Raw genomic sequence first — 18,056 nt, 5'->3', positions numbered from 1 at the left:
AAGAGGGAGAGGTCTTCCCATTTAGAAGTTCTTGATGGGACGAAGGAGAATCCTCCCTATCTGAAGTTCTTGATGTGACGCAGGAGATTCCTCCCTAGTTGGATTCCCAACGAGAAGTGAAGTGTAGAGGGAGAGTTCCTCCCGACTTGGATTCCCAAGATAGAGTGATTTGATCCGGCCGTGACCCTCCTTATATAGTAGTCGAGGCACGTGCCGGATGCAACTGGTTGGTGGGGGAAAGCCCTTCTGTGATTGGGTGTGGGTAGCTTGTCTCCGATAGGTCCGTTTCGCGCATGGATATGAATCGAAACGTGGCGCGTCGAAGTACGATTATAACACCTCCGAGCCCAAGACGAAACTAACTTCTGGAGCTTAGTTTCTCCGTTCACAGAAAATACAAAAATTTGAAAGTACAATTCAAAGTACAAAAATACGAAAATTACACGGTCGTTTTACAATTACGATCACAATTATGAACATAGAAATTTATAGAAATATAAAAGTGTAAAAATAATTTCGATTACAGGTATACGAAATTTTAAACCGTAGGATTATAATTAAATTACAATAGTACAGGTATAACAAAAATTATAAATGCGATTTCAATTACAATGAAAATTCACAAGTATACAACATAGAAAGATTTATAAAACATAAAACAATTATTATGACGATTACATCGTGTCGGTAGGAATCTTAGAAATATAAACAAATATAATAAAAATTACAATTGCGATTACAATTATACAATTGATCGGTAGGATCTATAATGAATCTTACGAATAGAATACAATTATAATAAGAAATTACAATACGATTACAACGAAATATTATCGCTAAGATTGTAAACATGAAAATGTATTTATTAAACATAATAAAATACGAAAAATTTAATCATTAAGATTAATAATACGAATGTCCTCAGACATCCACCAAAATTACGAATAATCGCTCAGGATTAGGAAAAGGAAAAGAAAAGGATTTTCATTTTATCAGAACATGAAAATAAAGAAATAATTCAATTGTCATCAGACAAATATAAATTTCACAATTAAATAATTATCGTAAACATACGAATCACCTGGATCAACTTACGAATCACCACAGGACTTCTTCCTTGGCTACAATTAAAATTCCTTCTTTACATCGAAAGACAGAAATTAAGACCCAAAAATTCTCCGAATGAACAAGATAGGGGGAAAATATCTTTTCAAACAATACTACACCAGGGACTCTAGACCCAAAATTCTCCGGATGAACAAGATAGGGGAAAATATCTTTTCAAACGTTACACCGAATCACCTCCGACTCGCAGGTCAGGGTTACAAAATTCTCCGAATGAACAAGATAGGGGAAAATATCTTTTCAAACATTACACCGAATCACCTCCGACTCGCAGGTCAGGGTTACATTTAACCTCCTTTCAGGTTACAAGACTTGATCCAGCTATGACCGATGTCACAAAACAAATTAAAAGCTCAATTAAACGAATTGAATACGAAGGTTTATCCATCGTATGGATGATCATCGATGATGACATAAAAATGAAATGAAATGGTTCAGGCCTCCTGCCGTGAACTTCATAATAAAAAGGATTAATCTCTAAAATAAGAAAATGAGATTAAGAATAAATTTTACTCAAGTTGGAGCAAAGAACATTATAAAGACGATGCTTATAAAGTAATGAAATAGAGATACAAAAACATTTGATCGTGAGAATAACTAGGGTTCATCATAAATAGGACAGGTACGAGAAAAGTTACCTTTTTAATCTTACCCTATTTATGTGGACTCGTCTTATGTTGTTTCCCACTTTTATGGAAATATTTACCAAACTGTTTATTGAGGTTACCTCATAAGGACCCGTGAAAGTTGGGTTAAACTTCCTTGCTGTGCCTATCTTCCCGGCACTATTAATCAAATAAACCAAATCTCCTGGTTTAAAGGTACGTAACTTTTTGGTTTTGTTGTACTTAGTACAAACCTTCTCTTTGTTATGGATGGTGTTTTGCCTAGCCACCTCTAAAGATTTAACTAATTTTAGTTTAAGATTTTCTACATAACTATCATACGTAGAAGAAAAAGAAGGGGAAGTTATTGAAGTAGGCAGTGATGGGGGATGACCATACACTAACTCAAAAGGGGTGAATTTAGTAGCCGTGTGAGGAGTAGAATTATAACTGAACATCGAAAAAGGTAGCCACTCGTCCCAATCAGTCTGATCAGGTGCCAGAAAATGTTTTAAGTAATCCTTTATCGTACTATGGGTCCTCTCTAGGGCTCCATTAGTTTCGGGATGATAAGCGGTGGTTTGCACCCGCTTTATCTTGAAAAGTTTGGCTACTTCCCTGAAAAGGTTGGAAGTGAATTCCCTTCCTTGATCTGTTAAAATTGACTCGGGAATGCCGAAATTACAAATAAACTTAGTTGTTAAAGTTTGGGCAATGGTTACTGCTTCATGATCTGGGATAGGATATGCTTGTGTGAATTTCGTTAAGTCGTCCTGAAGGGTTAAAATGAACCGATTACCGGATTCTGAAATTGGAAGTGGACCTACGATATCCAACGCTATCCGTTCAAAGGGTTTTTCGCTTGTGGTGGTGATCACAATGGGTTGTTTCATTCGTTGTCGGTGAACTTTATTGGTTTGGCATGATGTACATCGATTAACATAATTTGATATATCTCTTCGCATACCTTTCCAACGATACTTTAAACAAACTTTATTAAACATGCGATTCTGACCTGCATGACCCCCGACTACGGAGTTATGGTACTCAGATAAAATAGTAGGAATGATTCCTCGAAGCGGCTTGATTATCCGATTGTGACAAACTGTTATCTGAATATCAGAATTGCGAAAAATATAATGGAGAATGAGTTTGACCTTTTCCCATTTAAGTTGGTCTAAACCGCAACCAAGGCGCGGTAATGAAATAGATTTTATATTAAGTTTGTCTAACTCACTACGTAAGTTTTTCAAAGCATAAAATAAATCTGGATAAGTGGGTTTATCCCAGAAATTTAATTTGGTTACAACATGAAAAATATAAAAAGAATTTAACGACGAATGTAAAGTTTCGTGTAAAGAATGAGGTTTGCTAATTAAATCGTTATAATTAGGAATACTCTCTTTAATGGCTACGGCTAGTCCGGCTGACATTTCTAAATCTCCCGACACGCAATGTGCAATGTGATCTTGTCGATCTAAAAGGTTGGAGTTTAACTCGCGAAAATTATATTTTAACCGTTTCCGGTTCATATAATGAAACTGGATGAAATCCTGATAGGATTCATCAGAATGTTTAAAGTCCGCAGACGTAAGAAAAATTGAAAAAGTATTTACAGATACTTCAGGAGGATAACGAGAGAGAGCGTCGGCATTAGCATTTAATTTGCCGGGTTTATACGCAATCTCGTATTCGAATTCTTCCAGTTTCAAACGCCAACGAATTAGCCTGGAACTGGGATCCTTGTTATTAAACAACCAAGTTAATGGCTTATGATCCGTAACTATCTGAAATTTCCTCCCGTACAAATATGGTCGGAAATGTTTACAAGCCCATACAATGGCTAATAACTCCTTTTCAGTGACTGAATAGTTAGTCTCTGCAGGGTTTAAAGTTCGCGAAGCGAAATAAATAGGAAGATCGTTAGGGATCTTTCCTTGAGAAAGGACCGCTCCTATCGCGTGGTTTGAAGCGTCCGTGGTGACAATAAAAGGTTTTTCGAAATCGGGGTAACTAAGAATTGGAGGAGTAGTTATACTAATTTTCAATTGGGAGAAAGCATTCTCTTCCTTGTCCCTCCATGTGAATGGTACGTCTTTCTTTAATAAGGACGTTAAAGGGCGAGCAATTTTCGCAAAATCCGGAATGAATTTTCTATAGTACCCGACTAATCCTAGAAAGGATCGAATTTGTTGGATGTTCTTTAACATCGGAAAATTTTTGATAGAAACAATTTTATCAGGATCGGGTTTGATGCCGTCCTCAGTAATAATATGGCCTAAATAGCCCACCTCTCTTCGTAAAAAGGCACATTTGTTTGGCTGAAGCTTTAAGTTGTGTTTCGACAATCGCTGGAAAATTTCACGAAGTTTCCTATCGTGAGTTTGTAAGGTGTCAGCGTAAACAACTATATCATCCAAATATACAAAACACTTAATACCTTGAATGCCGGCTAACACGTTATTCATTAACCGTTGGAAGCATGCAGGGGCATTCTTGAGGCCGAAACTCATACGAGTGAATTCAAAATGACCGTTTGGGGTGGAAAACGCTGTTTTGGCCGCGTCGGCCGAAGAAATGGGAATTTGATGGTATCCAGACGCGAGGTCTAAGGTGGTGAAATATTTACTATGACCTAACTGGTCGAGAATGTCGGCGATGTTGGGCAAAGGATAAGCATCGCCAACGGTGACGTTGTTCAACTTCCTGTAGTCTATGACTACGCGCCACTTTTTAGCGCCTGAACTGTCGCTACGTTTGGGAACTATCCAAACAGGTGAGGACCAAGGAGAAGTGCTTTCCCGAATTATATCTTGACCTAACATTGTTTGAATTTGGGTTTCGATCTCCTGCTTATGCACCTCCGGAAATCGATAAGATTTAGTAAAAATGGGTACTTGCGACGTAACGGGAATGTTATGGCAAACTGAGTTTGTATGCGTTAACTCGTCACCTTCTAAATAGAATAAATGATTATAAGAGTGGCAAAGGTTAAGAATAGACTGTTGCTCTTCTTCATTAAGATGTGCTAAATCCAACTGACTATCGAGACTTACGTTTCGTTTCGAATCGTATAGTTGGGGTCGCGATAAAATTTCTTCACTGTCGACTTCATTAAAGGGTTCAAGGGTTACGGAAAGGGGAAAAACTCTTATGTGGGTTTCCGTTGTATTTAAAATAGTCGCTAGTGCTTCGAAATTTGTCACTTTTGTTAAAGCGCGAGACAAGAATACGCCTGGAAGTATGGTTTGATCGGGAATAATTCCGACTTGAATTTCTGGATTTAAAACGTTAAGTGAAACTAACGTTTCAGTACGAGGTTCTAATATTACAAAAGGTTCATGACCACGGTCTAAAAGGGGATACTTAATTCCGTATAAAATAAGTACGTTAGCTTTATAATCTAACACTATACCGTGTTTTGTTAAAAAGTCATTACCAAGGATTCCATCTAATGGTAAATTAGAAACGGATTTAGAAATTACATAAAAATGATGTTTTATCTCCGGCTTTCCGGGGAGTAAAAGTGTAAGAAAAGTAGAACCTAAGGTTTTAGGGGGGGTAGAAGATTTAGTGATACCCATTATGGTCACCGTATCCTCTGGATCCAACTGAAAATCTTGGATCGATTCGGGGCTTACCAAGGAGACGCCCGCGCCCGTGTCAATTAAGAATCGTAAATATCGTTTAGAGTTATTTAAACATTGAATGATTATAAAAGTTCCCGTGGGGTCGATTGAATGGATTCTGCCGCTAGGGGTAAAGTTTTGTTCCTTCGCCTGGCAGTTGGTTTGGGAACACTGAAGTTTAAATGGTTTACTCTAGCATTGCGTTTTTGCTGGTTTTCACTACGGAGTTTGCAATTTTCAAGTAAATGACCTTCGTCTTTGCAGTAATTACAAAAGGTATTTTTACTATAAGGGTTCCTAACGAAATTAGAATTATTAGGATTAGGATTAAACCGTTGGTTAGAATTTCTAGTAAACGAATTAGAATTAGCATTTTTATTAAAAGAATTATTATAAGAATGTTGATTGGAATCAAAATTCTTATTAAAAGTGTTAGAAGGGCGTTGATTTACATTATTATAATTATAATTGAAAGGTTTAGAAGTAGGGCGTTGATTTGCATCACGCGGTGAATAATTATTTAAAAAGGGTTTATTAAAATTCGAATTAGGGTTTACATTGTTATAATGTGGTTTTCTCTCAGGTGTCGGATATCTCTCCGGCCACCTCTCTTCCTCGTCCAAAAGATTGAAAATGTCTTCTAACGACATTGGTTTACCCTGAAATATTCTCCTCCCTATCTGGGGTTCAAGTCCAGTAAGGATAGAATCTACGGCTGTCTCTTCGAGCTGTGCCAATCGACCGGGTGCAAGAGTATCATCCGGGATAGCATCCTGCGCTCTATTTAAAAGATTTTGAACGCGGATCGCGAAGTCGCGAGCATTTTCTCTAGAATTTTGGCTTACGCCATGAAGTTTGTTACGGAGTTCAACGGGATTAACCTTCCGCTTGTACGTCGAAATTAAAAATGTTTTAATCTCCTCATACGTCGTAAATCTGGAGATTTGAAGTTTTGCATCCCCCGTGATGGATAACTTAATGTGACGTATGAGTCGAGGTAATAAATCTGGCGGGCAACTTGAAATTGCCTCGTCACAGTAAAAGGTGAAGTCGTTCAGATCTTCAGTTTTGGGGTTGAACGTGCATGGAATGAAACGAATATACTCCTCAATCGACATTGTAAAGGATGCGATTGAAGGTACAGCTTCCTCCGAAATTAAAGGTGAAGGGTTGGGGTTGTTAGAAATAAAAGGGGCAGGAATTGAAATATCGAAAAATAAAGGTGAGGGGTTTGAGCGTGTATGTGCAACCTTGATAGACATAAAAGGACTCACAGTTCGTTCGGAAGATCAAATTGTTCGAAAAGTGTCGATCTCTCAGCTCACGCAGTTATACTGGTGAGGCTCCAGACTCAAGACTAGGCAGCTCGTACGTGGGTGTTCGTGTAGCTGGACGTCGAAAGCTCTGTTTTAAGGTCGTTGACCTCCTTCCTTCCTGGATCTCCTGAATTAGTAGTCTTCGAAAAGTCAAAACATTCAATTACTATCCAACTCTCGCCGTGTAGATTCTCGATCAACGTGCTTGCGGCGGGCCGCTTGACGTATCCCGACAGAATGCTACCGACTGCGCCAAAAATATCATGTTATTTTTGATACTATTAAAATAGGCGAGAGGTAGGTTGTAAATGTGTTTATTTCGACGGTAAAAATGATACAAAAGTCGCTCGTGGACTGGTTAACGAAGCGTAGACGCGCGGACGGTCTAGGCTCCGGACTCCTCCTGGACGTGGACAGGTTCTTGAAGAGGGAGAGGTCTTCCCATTTAGAAGTTCTTGATGGGACGAAGGAGAATCCTCCCTATCTGAAGTTCTTGATGTGACGCAGGAGATTCCTCCCTAGTTGGATTCCCAACGAGAAGTGAAGTGTAGAGGGAGAGTTCCTCCCGACTTGGATTCCCAAGATAGAGTGATTTGATCCGGCCGTGACCCTCCTTATATAGTAGTCGAGGCACGTGCCGGATGCAACTGGTTGGTGGGGGAAAGCCCTTCTGTGATTGGGTGTGGGTAGCTTGTCTCCGATAGGTCCGTTTCGCGCATGGATATGAATCGAAACGTGGCGCGTCGAAGTACGATTATAACAGTATTGAAGTTGACTTGACATGTCGCAATATCTTGTAAGCCAATGGATATGTTGACTTGATTTTTTTTTTATTACGTAGATATTAATTGACTGCTCGTCGTAAATCATATTTACATACTATTCGAAAGCTTATGTCTTGGACTATGATATGATTTTTTTCTTTTATTAAAATTCCTCCAGTATTTTGCGAGTATTTGTTTCTATTCGGTCATATTCAGTAAAAAATTATCTACTAATCTTCGTATAGAAAGTCAATATCGCAACTATTATTAAATAAGTTTGTTAATTATTCAATAGACGAAAATTTGATTTTCATGTTTGCTTTGTACATTTTTGTACATATATACATTTTGTTAAATCGGGATTTTTATAAACAATTTGTCTGTTGAACTCGGTACAGTCCCGCTCAAATGGGGACGTCTGGCAACCTTGGAGACGGCGAGTGACGCCGGCCTGGCGACGTCACCAAGACGCTAGAAAGAGACGAGTGAATGCTAGAAAGAGACGCGAGATGTGACTTCGCGGTCTTACCCTAAAGCGTACATTTTGTGAATTCGCGCCCCGTTCACTCTGTATATAAATAACGTGTAACTTCATAAATATTCGATAAATACACTACTAATGTGCAAAAAGTTCTTTGTTAGAAAAAATTAAAGCTCATTATGTTTTATATTGAAATCTATATTTTCTTAAAATACATGTTATAGTCAGAATTTTTTGATAAAATAAAATATGCATTGCAGTTCACGTTAGGCTAAATATTAGCGTTATTAAATAGTTAATTTTTAAAGAGGGGGAAAGGCTAAATATTTTTTGTATGCCGTAACAAAGATATTAAAAGCAGCACTAAAGTAGGGGAGTGTATTGAATATTAGGAAAATATAAATAATTATATATATATATATATATATATATATATATATATATATATATATATATATATATATATATATATATATATATATATATATATATACAGTATAAATAATACCTATGGTCAAACTAGAAAAAAAATCATTAACACGTTTTAGTATGCTTGCAAAATCACACTTAACAATATATATTGATTGTTTTTTTATAAATCAATTAAATATAAACTTGAAAAATAAAAATAGGATTTTTTTATAAAATCCCTGATAATATAATTAACAAGTAATCGAAAATTAAATAAATTACTATTGTAACTGAGTTTGATTCAGTTACAATTGACACGCAACGCAATAACAAGATTCGATTCTGACAGTCCGCTAAACCGCGACATGAGGTACGCTCAGCTAGTGATCGGTCCCGCTGGAAGCGGAAAAGTAAGTAAAATATTATAATTTTACCTAAAATAAACTATTAGATATCAAAATTTCTTTACTTATGTCACAGATTCTGTAATATAATGTTATTAATACTTCACCTTTAATTTAAATTGTAGTCTACATACTGCTCGACGATCGTTAAGCATGCTGCGGATTGCAATAGAATAGTCGAAGTCGTTAATTTGGACCCTGCTGCTGAACACTTCGATTATGAACCGCTTGTAGATATAAGAGAGCTAATACACTTAGATGACGCCATGGAAGACGAAGATCTACAATACGGACCAAATGGAGGACTTATCTTTTGCATTGAGTAAGAATATATTTATTTACCAGGAGATATATAATATTTAATATATAAAATATTATCTTCAGAACGCTATTGGAGAGCGTCGATTGGTTACAAGAGAAACTTGGAGACGATGACGACGATTACATATTGTTCGACTGTCCGGGTCAAGTCGAACTATATACTCATTTAACTGTTATAAAACATCTAGTAGAACAGTTACAAAACTGGAATTTTCGCATTGCCACTGTGTTCTTAGTAGATTCCCAATTTATGATAGACGGTGCTAAATTTCTTTCAGGTAAAAGTCATAAAAATATTATGTTAAACGTTTTTTTATTGTATCTATACAAATATTTATAGGCACTATGGCAGCATTGAGCGTTATGGTAAATTTAGAATTACCTCATGTTAATATATTAAGCAAAATGGATCTACTTAGTAAATCGGCAAAGAATCAATTAGATAGGTATATTAATTTACATTTTACTATTTTTTTTTTATAAACCAAAACTAATTTTAGAATCTGATCACAGATTTTTAGAACCGGATCCGCACAGCCTTCTAGCCGATATGGATAACTCGCATTCAAAATGGCACCAAAAGTACAGAAAGCTCTCAGAAGCCATCGGTAGACTCATAGAAGACTTCAGCTTGGTTCAATTTTATCCGCTCAACATTCAAGACGAAGAGAGCATATCTGATATTCTAATGACTATAGATAATATCATACAGTTTGGAGAAGATAGTGACGTTAAAACCAAAGATTTTGACGAAGCAGATCCTGACGACTGAATATTTTACACAATATATATTTAGAAACTTATTATTTTTACATAATTAAATAAATGTTCACAGTTAACACGCTTTTTAACTAAGTAATATACAGTATTATTTAATTGGGTATATTTTATTATACAGATTCTGGAGTAGTATTTGCGCCATCGTCTGGTTTGCTCTCGAGTGAAAATGGCGGTATCCTGCAGTCAAATGTATATCCATCTTCGCGCTCCATGCGGAATGTACCCCTATGTAAAAAAGTGTTATAAACATGTAATCAATGATTATTTTAAGACACAAAGATGAGTCAATATCCGCATTCTGCGATAATAATGTAACTTATTGTCTTTTGAATGTTGCGTTTTTAAGTCGTGATCTCACTGTACCTCTAATTACACTTTCTACACAAAATTGTCAAGAATCGAAGAATAAGTTGCCAACAAGTTTTGAATAAATTGTAGATTTACACTCGTACGAATTTACCCTATACACAAAAATATTTTAGACTAGTATAAATCTTCTAAATAATATGTTTGAGATTGTCCTATTGTTTGTATCACAATTCTCCTTATGTACATATATTAAAATAACAAATCAATGCAGTCGATTCCAATTTTAAAATAATACAATACCATTTTAGAAACTTCTTTATAAAACAATAATAAATTTATTAGTCTATGTTAATTTCTATAATTCATAATCGAAATAAGTTTTTAAACATTTCTTTAACATTAAAATTTAATGCATCTGCCAATATTGTTATATTTCTGCATATCTAAAAATAAGGACTAAAAAGGCATGTAATTTAGATAGAAATTGTGGACCAAGATATATGAATTGTAACAAAACAACCAACATCCTATTTGTCCTCTTAACTCTTTGACCTATACAACTATTCCTTAACCACTTTACACGCGGTCTCACATGGGTGTGTGAATTTAGAAATGTCCATTACTCAGCTTCTGAGCATATGCTGGACTCCTTTGGCATTTCGTTTCAAGTAAAAAAAAGGTCACTTTTTTTATTAGCTGTGGAAGTCATAAATTAGAAAAATACAAGGCATTGTGTTACTTACATTTTTGCCCCTTAAAGTATTTCTCAATTGCATTAGATGGGATGGAGACAATAAAAGAAATTGAATGAATAGGTAGGTAGTAAAGCCAGCAAAACATATTCAAGTAAGCATCCTTGACTAATTGGGGTTGCTTTATCTTTCCAATAATTTGACACACTTGTATTACTATATTGCCCCATATTTCTTAGAATTTATAAAATACAATATTTTTTTGTATGGAATGTGTTTTAAAAATGAAGATATCTTTATTTCCTTACGTCCATTGTTTATTATTGGGTTCATTCCATTATTTTATTATTGTTTTGGAACACTCAAAAAAAACACCCGCATGTTAAGTGGTTAATGAACTTCTCTATTATAAATCTAGTTCGCCAATAATATAATATCATTAATTAAACATTTCCAATCTAATGGCGTTGAAAATAAATAATTATAAAAAGTTACAATTACCACATGTGTCCGCTAGGAGCCTGAAGACTGACATGACTGCTGTACTGGAAGGCTGGTTGAGAACGAGACAGCCTCGGCTCTTGACCGACAACTCCTCTACCGCGTACAGTCTCCAACGTGCCAGACAATGAAAATATTCGCCAATGCCTCTCTCGCAACTGCACCCACAGAGGTCCCAAGTTTTCCAATCGAATACAGTACCTCCACTAAAATAAAAACCTATATATAAACTACGTTCTATGATATGAATTAACGAAAAACGCTAATAACCCAATAGACTGCAGTGGTTTGTGATTCGCGACAACCCATATAAAACGGTATAACAGTCACGCGAACGCCCTCAGTACTTTCACGATGGACGTCGCTCAGTTCTAGCCATGGATGATTTTTCTTTTGCCAGGCTCGAAGAGTTTCTTGAGCCATGTATGGTGGATCTGAAACATAATTTAGTTAAATAAAAAGCTTAGATTAGAGGCGTTTTATTTTTAATTAGCTGCTAGATTATCTAATTTTAACCCTTTGAACTCCCATTTCGAGGTGGATTCGACATCGGTTTTTTACCAGCAACTCCCATGTCAACTGGGAGAGGGCTCAACATTTTTTTATAGCTGTTTTTTGAATAATTTTGATATATTTTATAATGGAAACATCAAGTAATGGTTTAAAAAGACAAATTTCTCGCTCTACGACTAAATACTCATTCATTCAATACCTGGAATCAACAAAAAATAATCTGCCTAGGATTGCTCGGCAGATGCAGTGGGTGTTTGATACAATACTGTCTATGTGGCAACTTATTGCCCTGAACATCTTGTGTATTTCTGAAGCAATTCATTTTGATTTATATTATACTATACTTACATTTCAATGGTTTAATCATTATTTAGTTAATTATATGTTTTTTTTTTAATTTATAGAAGGATGTCTCAAACTATCAAAAATTAATTTTAATGTAGTAAAGATGATGAATATTATATGAATATTTTAGATGAAGCTTTAGAACAATTAGAAATAACATTTCTTAAGGATTATTTAGTTCTGAATATGGAAGCCTTTTGGTTACGGGCATTTCGTTCCAGAATGCATTTTTGGTAAAATATTTTATTCCCATAAAGGTTAATTTTACAAATATTCTGAGTATTTTATTTAGATTATATTTAAACAGATCACAATCAGAATTTGAAGAACAGTCGCGAAGGAAGATAAGAAACGACGTATTATTGCGAAACTTGTGAAAAAATATCTAATTTTTTTCAAAAGATTATTTTAAAAAAGTATCACACCTAATTTTAAAAATTAATTTGTCAAATAAATGTTTAATAAACACATTGAAGAGTCATCATAATTTCAACTTCCTTTTAAATATATATTAAAACATGATTTCCCCCTCCCCTCTCCCCCCATTGTATCAAATAAATAATGACAAATTCACTGAAAATGTCTGGAGTGCAAAGGGTTAAGAAAGATATTTTTCATCTCATACCTCTGTCTGGACAATGCATGAGAAATTTATCAAAGAGCTCATGTTGAACGGGAATCTTTTCCAAACTGGCATATGGTATGATGTCTTCGTGTGCCACATAGTCCAGGCCGGGAATGGCATATAGACTCCTCGACGATTCCTGACTGCCTAAGAATGTCACCGCTTCTGTCTGCGCTCGCTGTGAAATAATATTTTTAGCACCATTTGAGTATAATACGTAATATAATTTATTTTGATATTAAAAATGATATATTTTAAATATGAAAATTAAAAATGAAAACATTTATTATATATAAATCACACCATACATATATTGGGTAGCTACTTGCCAAAACCAAATGATTATTGATTAAAAAAAAAATTTTTGTATTATTTAAAAATCCATAATTATAATCTAGAGCCAAAAACATATATTGTAACTAATTAAATATGTTACAATTATAATAAAAGAACAATTATATATAAGATCATAAAAATTAAGCAAGCACATATTGAATTTTTATAAAATATTAACGATGATATTTAAAAATTCCTTCCGAAATGGCCAGCAAGAATCAGTTTCTATTAAATTTCTATTTTATAGAAAATCAACATAATTTTTTTCATATAAATCAAGCTACTTATTCTTGTAGAAAAATTATATATGGAAATTATCTTTCAATAATTTATTAATGTCCGTGTAAGTTAAACTTTACTCCCATATTTAGTGACATATCTGGTATTGGCAAATAGACAGAATTATAAAAGAATAGAAAACATTACTTGATGTTAAAGATTATTATATATGCGGTGATATTAACGAACACAGTAAAAACATATAAGGCATACGATCTCATAACAGTATGCGAACTCAATGTCGAGTTCGTTATGAAGCAAATATATAAAGCTGAACAGTAAAACTGCAGTCGCACATTAGTCGAACAAATGTTAACCAGAAAACCGGTCGCATTAGTTATTAATGTAACCCATTACGTAACATTCATACTGCGATTGATCATTTTTACCTTTTTTTTCCAGTCGGGGCGCATGTCAACGGTGGCATGTATGAAAAAAATTATTAGAAACTATTTTTAACTTGCAAATTTTATATATGTACTATAATAACGGCCACGCAAAAAAATAAATCGGTATAAAACCTAGCTCAGTAATTTTCAAATAAACAAGCACTTACGATAAAAGGTCCATCTCTAGAATCGATGAGAACTTGATAAAACGTGTGCGTCCTTCCTTTTACTTCTCTGGCGCCGGAGCCGTTGGTGTCTGTGCCGCCGGTGGCGGACGAAGCGTTCAGATTAGGATCGTTCCTCCTATCGGCTATGTCGCGGTCGTAAACACGAGCCCCCCAAGGGAACAACACTACGCCTCTGTATCCAAAGACTCGATGAAGGAGCAGTTGACCCGTTTCATATTTTCCGGATAATTTAGGGGTTTCCAATTTACCCACTTCCGCTAGCCTATGAACAAATTAATTGTTATTAGAATTAAAATATATAAGATTCAAAATTAATAAAAACACTAGACTGCAGAGTCAATTGTGAGTAGTATTTCTTCTCGAGTATTTCTCGAGAAAAATGTCAAACCGAGAATTATCATTTCTCGAAAAATTTTATAAAGCATTTTTTATTATTATATATAAAATTAAATTTGTATGAATATTTTTAAAAGGTTTACAACCGCTGCTCTTTTTATAACACTGCATAATTGAAAGTGGGTTCATGCCTAATATGCATACTTCTTGGAAAGTTTTAATAGGAGTCTGGGAATGACAACAAGTTGTTTACAAATGTTTAACACTAGAACTTGCCTTATTTTTGCTTACGTAATAAAGGAAGACATTTAGATAAAAAAAAACTTTCTGAATGTGTTTGTGCCAGATGTTTGAAATTATGCATACTTTTAAAAGTATTTGAATGAGCAACAATTATTTTTCAATTTTCTATTACTCTAATCGACCGGTGGCTTTATCTTTGCTTTGGTAATCTAAGAACCCACTCTGATAAGAAGAAATTACTCATGGGAATTGGCAGAATGCAAAACGAATTAGGGCTACTTTTCTTTTTCGATACTTCAAAAAGGTTTTATTATATTGTTTTTGTAATGTAGCAACAGCTGTTATTAACAATTGTCTTATAATTATTATAATTATTATTGACAGCCGAAGGGGTTTTAAAATTTTTGTTAAAACAATTGGAAAATATAAATTCTGAGCTAAGCTCGAAATTTCAACGGGCAACACTTAAACAAACGAAGGCACTACCGATACAAATACAAAGAACAGTCGGTGCCGATACAATGATATTAATTGCGCTCAAATGCTTATTTACAGAATTGCTGAATCTCCAGTTGTATTTCTTATGACAATTATGCAATGAAACGTCATTTGTCACCCCATTGAATTTAGTCAGAAAAATGCGTCATTTAATTAAATACTATGAATCCTAAAGAAATAGAAATAATAAAAAAACATAATGACGTCCTTCATTTTAAACCAGATATTCTTAGGTTATCTCTAAAAGAAATTCTAAAAATTGTCGAATCTATCCCGAAAATATTTTTTAAAATATCTCATTTTAGTGAAATCAAATCGAAAACATTTTCAACGGTACATATATATTTTTACCATTGAAAATATACATTTACATACAGTCCATCCAAGACATGAACGCTCATCGTCACAGTATTGGTGAGAAAATATAATAGGGTGACCATGTGAAATTATAAATATCACTTTCTTACTTTTTTTGTTTATTTATATACATATTTAACTCAAAAACATGAGTAGTTTTTCTCCAGTTTGAATCTGTTCAATATAATATTTTTAAAAATATCAATAAAATATTACAGGAATTGTTTTATTGATTACAAAATACCACAACATGACAATAATTTATAATAAAAATATAACACGTTATAATTTTTAATTCAATTTCCAACGTATGATCACCCTACACTTAAAACAGTCTTGATTTAGTAATGGTAACGTTCTCCTATCGGTGTAAACAAATTCGCGGAAAACTGTGTATGTATGCATGCATGCGTATACGCACCCTAATTTACAACAACGATGATGAGCGCTAACATCTTGGATGGACTATACTTACACATATAGACATATACAATTTATTTTTTATTTTTAACACTTGACGCGACGAAATTCGTAAGACCGTTCAACACGGAATTCCTCTTCCTTGGGCCTACAATTTAAGAAATACTTTTAATAATTATTTCATGAAAAATTTTTTTTTTTTTTTTCTATAATGTATTTTTTAACACTTATAATATTATATATTTGACTAAAAGCACTTATGGAATCAACTAAAGTGGAGAAATAATTTTGGCCGTCCAGATCGGGCAAATACCCCACAGTGCGACGACGGAAATTTTACTAATAAAAGCTAATACCTAGCATCAATCTACCGATTCTTCTTTTCAATATTTTTTATAACTATAAAGAACTGTATTTGTAACTAAACATTCAACTAAATACAACATAACCTTGAAATTGTGCATGACATACTTCGACATTGACACTAATAATTACATAAGAAAAATCGCACACACAATTGACGCTCGATTCTAGTAAGAATTATAGAAATTGGTGGTTAACTTCATTTTCAAGCTCTTTTTATATAACTTGACAGTTGAGTGGCAAAATATAGAAATATGTTGAAATACGAATGCAAATAGCCGTGATTCTAATCAAAAAGTGTCAGAAACATCACCTGGAGTAGCAGCGTCGCCAGGTAGGGCTGACAGCCAAACTCAGCCGCAGCAGCCTCATCCCTCATCCACCCTGGCCCATCGCCACTGCCGATGACACTTTTAAATCGCAACCAGTGTTGCCAACGTGTACAACTTACCAAAAACAACACGGTTATTAATATTGCCAGGATAAAAATTAATTCAATTCACATCGACTCGTGTGCTGTCATTTGAAAACATTAAATTGTATTTATTTCAATTAATTGTAGGGCTGTCAAATCTGTAACACAGCAAGCATTTGGATGCGGCTCATTTGTTGAATTGCAAAATACTCAATATTAAACATGAAAGTTGATCCAACTTCAGTTATTGACTTTTTAAAAAATCACAAATTTAAGGATATTGTAGAGGCCTACTTATATATGTATTTATAAATAGGCCTCTACAACATTCTTATAATGTATTCTAATATGTGCTTCCTTCGAGCCTTTTCGATGATTATACTTGGGAAAAAAACTTCTTCAAACTGCTGGTAGGGAATATAAACAATCTGTGGATTCTGGAAAAACTTCGTTTTGCATGTCACCTAATTACCAATGCTTGCGTTTCAAAGTATTGTTTGTGTTTTGGACAATTTCTCAATAAGCATATCTGCCAGATAGTATTGTTTTGTTTTCGTCAAAGTACTCACAGTTGTTGGTCCAGCCAGTAATATTATAATATAGATCTTTTAACATATAAATTTTAAATTTATAATTATTATATAACAACAGTTTTAGTTTCGCTCCGAAAAATATATATTGGTCAAAAGATCAAAGACTGGAAGAGACGTTTCACTCCCCCAATCCACGATGGTATATAAGCTAAAGCGCTGCCATACTTTATAATTTTCGTTAACACTTCTTCCGGGACTTGAATACAAAATTACCACTTCGCTTCTGGCTTGGAATTTAAGAGTGTTCATCCAAACTCACACCAATCTGAGTTACACTGAATCAACCAATATGACTCTTAGAAACAAGAGAAAACCAAACGCGTTTACTTCAATCGTCCTATCTGTTGCAGCCAAGCAGGCACATTGAATCTCCAAGATCTCAACCCAATCTATGGAACGACTAGGAGACGATGATGATGACAGAATATCTCGGTGATAACGTACGGTAAGACGGTTAAGATAAGAAACGTAATAACATATTCACTTAAATGTAACATAAGATATTGAATTTTGATTTTTATTATCGTAATCTGTATTTTTATACATATAGGTAAAAAAAAAATACGAGTGCAACGTGTTACTATGTGGTTTAATTATATATTATATTTTAATTTGTTTTAACACTGCTTAAATGTATTTCTATTATTAGTTTTAATTAATCTTAATTAAGCTAAAAGACCATACTGCATAGATAAAGATTTTCACAGATTGTGAAGATCTATTAGACCAGTGGTGGCCAACTGAAATCACTTGGTGGGCCAAATAAAATAATGCATGTTTTTGAACGGCCACACATAAATATTTTACAACTTAATAAT

General features: G+C 34.3%; 2 protein-coding genes across 3 annotated transcripts; one reads left to right on the top strand and one right to left on the bottom strand.

Moving 5' to 3' along the window:
• The first annotated feature begins 8,600 nt into the window (after nucleotides 1-8,600).
• Nucleotides 8,601-9,895, top strand: LOC148226591 (GPN-loop GTPase 3). Its single transcript, XM_088203535.1, has 5 exons — nucleotides 8,601-8,741; nucleotides 8,861-9,057; nucleotides 9,120-9,334; nucleotides 9,397-9,502; nucleotides 9,570-9,895. The coding sequence occupies exons 1-5, from the start codon at nucleotides 8,697-8,699 to the stop codon at nucleotides 9,826-9,828; spliced, it is 822 nt and encodes a 273-aa protein (XP_088059661.1). The 5' UTR covers nucleotides 8,601-8,696; the 3' UTR covers nucleotides 9,829-9,895.
• POLDIP2 (DNA polymerase delta interacting protein 2) lies at nucleotides 9,801-16,662 on the bottom strand. Of its 2 annotated transcripts, none has more exons than XM_088203534.1 (6): nucleotides 16,544-16,662; nucleotides 13,826-14,275; nucleotides 12,822-12,999; nucleotides 11,609-11,772; nucleotides 11,339-11,544; nucleotides 9,801-10,061 (listed from the first exon to the last, which is right to left on the bottom strand). In XM_088203534.1, the coding sequence occupies exons 2-6, from the start codon at nucleotides 13,847-13,849 to the stop codon at nucleotides 9,947-9,949; spliced, it is 687 nt and encodes a 228-aa protein (XP_088059660.1). In that variant the 5' UTR covers nucleotides 13,850-14,275; nucleotides 16,544-16,662; the 3' UTR covers nucleotides 9,801-9,946. The 2 variants fall into 2 exon arrangements, with proteins under 2 accessions (XP_088059660.1, XP_088059659.1); XM_088203533.1 differs by having other exon boundaries at nucleotides 13,993-14,275.
• Between the last annotated feature and the right edge of the window lie 1,394 nt (nucleotides 16,663-18,056).

This window comes from Plectrocnemia conspersa, unplaced genomic scaffold, assembly GCF_051122295.1.
Source record: "Plectrocnemia conspersa isolate PC_06_02 unplaced genomic scaffold, ASM5112229v1 ptg000014l, whole genome shotgun sequence".
Lineage (NCBI taxonomy): Eukaryota > Metazoa > Arthropoda > Insecta > Trichoptera > Polycentropodidae > Plectrocnemia > Plectrocnemia conspersa.
This window is presented reverse-complemented; position numbering and strand designations above follow the sequence as displayed.